The 5,020-nt window shown below is 47.3% G+C and overlaps 1 protein-coding gene across 1 annotated transcript; it reads left to right on the top strand.

Moving 5' to 3' along the window:
- Positions 1–3,419: 3,419 nt before the first annotated feature.
- Positions 3,420–4,550, top strand: LOC123040795 (zinc finger A20 and AN1 domain-containing stress-associated protein 12-like). Its single transcript, XM_044463552.1, has one exon. The coding sequence runs from the start codon at positions 3,765–3,767 to the stop codon at positions 4,245–4,247; it is 483 nt and encodes a 160-aa protein (XP_044319487.1). The 5' UTR covers positions 3,420–3,764; the 3' UTR covers positions 4,248–4,550.
- The last annotated feature ends 470 nt before the right edge of the window (positions 4,551–5,020 follow it).

The raw sequence follows: 5,020 nt of genomic DNA, 5'->3' as shown, positions 1-5,020 counted from the left end.
AGTCAACTAGAGGCTTACTAGGGACATGGTGTTGTCTATGTGCCCACACATGTATCTGAGTTTCCTATCAATACAATTATAGCATGGATAATAAACGATTATCATGAACAAGGAAATATAATAATAACTAATTTATTATTGCCTCTAGGGCATATTTCCAACATATTCGTGTGGCATTGTATGCCTTTTGTATGTATCCCCATCTATTATGCAATGTTGATGTAATAATATCCACCTTGCAAAAGCGTATCAATATGCGGTTCTATCCTTGGTGGGACCTTCGAGTCTCTTTAGGATAGTATCGCATATTGGGCGTGACACATAGGTGGTGGAGGATCCAAGCATCACACTTTGCATGTCAAAGCGAAGGCCGCAAAGGTGAAAACGCTCAACAAGCAAAAGTCCCACAGAGGGCGTGCTAGTGGCGGACGAGGCGGTGGGCTGCTGGTCACGGAGGTGGTGGAGGTCGGAGCCTGGGCTGCGGGGCCCCGCCTCCCTCGCCGGCCATGCAGAGGTTGCCATGGGCGGAACATTACAAGATTTCATACTACTATGCCACCAAGCAGCTAGGTAGACAGCCCCTGACAACCGCCGATGTGCCGTCCATCGTCGACGTCAACATGAGTTGTTGGATTTCTCGGAGTGTTCATCGCCGCAACTTGTCTGGAGTCTGGATGCAGGCGCTGGGTGTGGAGCAGCTGGGTGCCGCATGTTGTACATTGGTATGCCTAAAGCCGGCGAGCCAACGTACGACGATGCTGAGATGGATATGTTCAACATCATCCACGAGGGAGACGACAAAGGAGGTTGCTACAAGGACATGCATGTGGATGACTCGCAACCCACCCAGGCAGGCTCGTACTCCCAGCTAGGATCACACTACATCCAGTCCAGCACTCACCCAGCCGAGCATGCAGTCGAGCTACACCCAATCCGACACGTTCACCCATCCAGCCATAAACACACAACAACAGGATTGAGCTGGCGGACAGCGGGAGGAGGAGGAAGGCGAGGATGATGATTCGGATGCCGCCGATCCAAAGAATAGGGGTAGAGGAGAAAGCTTCAAAATGCGGGAGACCGAGCTGTTGCGCGACACATGGTTGCCACTAGTCTCGATCCGATCCATGGCACGAAGCGAAAGGGCACAAATTTTTGGGCCAAGATTCACACTTGGTTCCACGAACACAAGCATTTCGAGCCCTACTCCGACGGACGTTGTCATCCGCAACCGTCAACAAAAGTCTCCCAACCATCGATGGTACACCATCCAAGAGGCCGTGTCGAAGTATTGCAGCCACTTGAGGCAACTCATCGCACGGTGGCCAAGTAGTGCGCAAGTCACCGAGCAAGTAAGTTGTTAACATGTCTATATCATTTGGCCGAATATGCATAGTTTTGTAGATCATTTGTAGACGAATATGCATAGTTTCGTCGATCATTTGTAGCAAGATATGCATAGCTTGTTAGACCATTTTGATGGATATGTATAGTATTGTAGCCTGATATGCATTGTTGTGCAGATCACTTGTCAGATATGCATTGTTGTGTAGATCACTTGCCGGATATGCATATTTTTGTAGCCGGATATGCATTGTTATGTAGATCATTTGCCGGATATGCATTGTTGTGTAGATCACTTGGCGGATATGCATTGTTTTGTTGATAATTTGTAGCATAAAGAGATATCTGGCTGGCAAGTAAACTTTCGAAGCGTAAAGAGATTTCTCTCAGTCTTTCATAGATTTTGGTTAAGCATCACACCAGACTTAAGTCTCGAATAGCTATAACCCTCTTAATAGTACGAAGATCCTATGACTCAAATAAAAGAAAAAGACATAACGAAACAAATACTATGTCTTTCCTTCGCCATCCATCTTTTCGACTGCAGTCATTCTTCTCCGGACACGCCGCGACAGAATTGCTTCACTCCAGCAATATTTTAAGGGATGGTTCCTTCATGAAATCTTCTTGGTATGGTTTCTTCTCAAATCACATATATCTCTTTTCTGCAACGCAGATACTTCTCGATGAAGTTCTTCAAACTTTTCTTCAGAATATAGCATTCTTCTCGATACGCCAGTGTTTATTTCTCTCTATGTGCATTAGCAAACAAATCAGCCCCTTACTGTTTTTGACAACAATCTCCAAAACCCAAGGGGCAAGATAGTTGCACCAGCAGCAATTCCTTCATATTTAGCCGCTCGTGGCTGGGGTGGTCCTCGACCCACAACAGACAGATGTCTTCACTTGGTCTTGGGAGAAAGGAGGCCAGTATTCGGCCAAGTTCGCGAATATGGACGTGTCGCCACTGCACTTGGAAATCTCAGACTCCGCTTCATTGCAGATTTTTTTTGCGTGGTTAGCGATTAAAGACAGATGTTGGACATTCAATAGGTTGGCTCGTCAGGGCCTTCCGTATCAGCAAGCCTGTCCGTTTTGCGACCAACACGACGAGATCATCAACCACCTTATTGCCGGATGCGTCTTCGCTAGGAAAGTATGGATTAAGGTCTACATGGCCTTGGGATCGGTGGAAGGAGTACCAACGGCAGGTGAATCCATCAAGGATTGGTGCATTAGGCAGGGGCACCTTAGTCAACAAGCAAAGACGACACGCGACTAGTCATGTGGGAGCTATGAAAATATCGGAACACCGTCGTATTTATGGCGCCATGCCGTGTGTGCGTCAGATGCTACTATGCATTGCGAGCGAGTAAAATGTGTGGAAGCAAGTTGGTGTTCTTCGAGTAGGGCTGGGGGCATTCCTTGTGATGGTAGGACGATGGGAGGATAGGGAATAGTTCGGTCAGCATGTACTTGTGGAGTGGGCAAGGCATACATGTACTAACATCATGCAAACTCAATTATAGTGTTCTCTTTCCCCTTTCTTCTACTCCCTTCGTCTTAAAATAAGTATCTCAATTTTGTACTGAATTTTTCCTTTTCTTCTATTTCCTCTGTCTCAAAATAAGTGTCTCAACTTTGTATTGAATTTAATACAAGGAGTATCAAAGTTGAGTACAAGGAGACTGAACACAGTACAGACGCAAGCGCTCATACACTCACCCATATGAACGCACACACACACCCTACACCTATGAGCACCTTCGGGAGACTGAACCATCATATTATCTTGAGATTTATGAGGCGTCTCGTCGTCGACGGGAACGTATCCTCCCACTAAAAGCGCAACGCCGGAAATACTGAAATAAATCCATAAATAATGCGAGCATCAGGACTTGAATCCTAGTGGCCGGGGATACCACTCCCTCTAACCATCTAACCACGGATTGGTTCGCCGTCGGCATCGCATTTGATTCCGTAGTTCCTTGTAGATTGGGAAAAGGGAGGAGTTGTATGCTGAGCCGCCTCCGGGTACGTTCAGTTGGATGGCCAAAATTGAGCTAACTGTCGTGTACGTATCCAATCATGCAACGTCGCTAAATCCGTCTTATGCTGGACACTAGACTAGTTACGTCGCTAAATCTGGCAACTGCTTGCCTTCGGATCGGGATACAATTAAGGAAGCCGAGAAGGCCACTGCACGGCTTCAAAGATCAACTGGAAGGTTCTTGAGCACGACTCAGATTTGCTCCGGTCACGCGTGGCGGGCCTTTGATAAGCCACACAAGGGCCCTCGTCAACGAAGCACCCAGTGCACGCACGACGGCAACCAACAAACGCGAGATTCACAGACTTTACGCGAACGCGAAACGATCGATCCTCGGTCGGTTCCTTTTGGATCAGATCAGCAGCGATACATGGCGCACGGGCAGGAGTCTTCGACGGAGGCCGCCGCTGGTGGGGGCGCGCCGCTGTGCGCGAACGGCTGCGGGTTCTACGGGAGCGAGGCGACCAAGGGCATGTGCTCAAAGTGCTACCGCGACCACCTCAAGGCTGGAGATGTGGCTGCCCCCGCCGTCGAGGGGAAGATCAACGCCGACGACCTCATCGTCGCCTTCAAGAAGTCGGTGAGCCTGCAGGACTCTGCCGCTGCAGCAGCTGCTGATGCGGCACCGGCGGCCGATGCGCCAGCGAAGAAGGCGGCTCCAACCAGGTGCATGGCGTGCAAGAAGAAGGTGGGGCTGCTGGGGTTCGCGTGCCGCTGCGGTGGTACGTTCTGCTCGCTGCACCGCTACGTGGACGGGCACGCGTGCGGCTTCGACTACAAGAAGATCGGCCGTGAGCAGATCGCGCAGCAGAACCCTTTCGTTGCGCCGTCCAAGCTCCACAACAAGATTTGAAGGCAGGAGGAGTTGAAAAAACAATGTGTACAGTTTTAGTTTACTCATTGTCTTTACTGTCCCTCCTGTACTTAAATTAGATCTTTCAAGCACTAGCTCGATATAAGTTGAAGAAGGTTACTCTTATCTTTCTTGTTCATAGCGACATATTCGTGTTAATGTAACTTGATAACTTGTAGCATAAAGAGATGTACTGTGCTAACGACCTGGTCGTTACCGGCAGATCCGGACGACTTCTCTCCATGTAGGAATCGATCCACGCCATCTTTTTTTTTTCTTCTGGCGCAATAAAAACAATTGAGTTGGCGGAACTGGGAATCAAACCCACCACCTCTTGGTAGAGCAAGATAGTTGCAACCACCCAGTCTAGATTAAGCCAGTGATTAGATTGAGGTTAGATAGTATTTGTACTGGTAGTTAGCGTGACCTGAAAACGAACCATTTTTCTTTTTTTCCTTTCATATTTTTTATCCTATATAGATGGCTCGACTGCTCTGTTAATATTTACAACATCATGGTAATTTTAACATAGTAAAAATTGTTGACATATCCCAGTAACTTCGTTGTAAATAGCATGCTAGGGTACACAGATTTTTTTTCAAGGGTACGAAAGTTATCAACACTCTGGTATGTAACTTATGATGCTTTTTATACATAAGTTACCGGGGAATATTTTAAATATTTTTTCTTGGGTCAGAGTTACGGTAGGTGTTGTACAAAATTATTATGCTTTACAATCGGTAAAAAATCATGATATTTACGCAAAAGTTATC

The sequence above is a fragment of the Triticum aestivum genome, chromosome 2B, assembly GCF_018294505.1.
Source record: "Triticum aestivum cultivar Chinese Spring chromosome 2B, IWGSC CS RefSeq v2.1, whole genome shotgun sequence".
Classification (NCBI taxonomy): domain Eukaryota; kingdom Viridiplantae; phylum Streptophyta; class Magnoliopsida; order Poales; family Poaceae; genus Triticum; species Triticum aestivum.
Note: the sequence above shows the minus strand (reverse complement) of the source record. Positions and strands in the feature narration are given on the sequence as shown.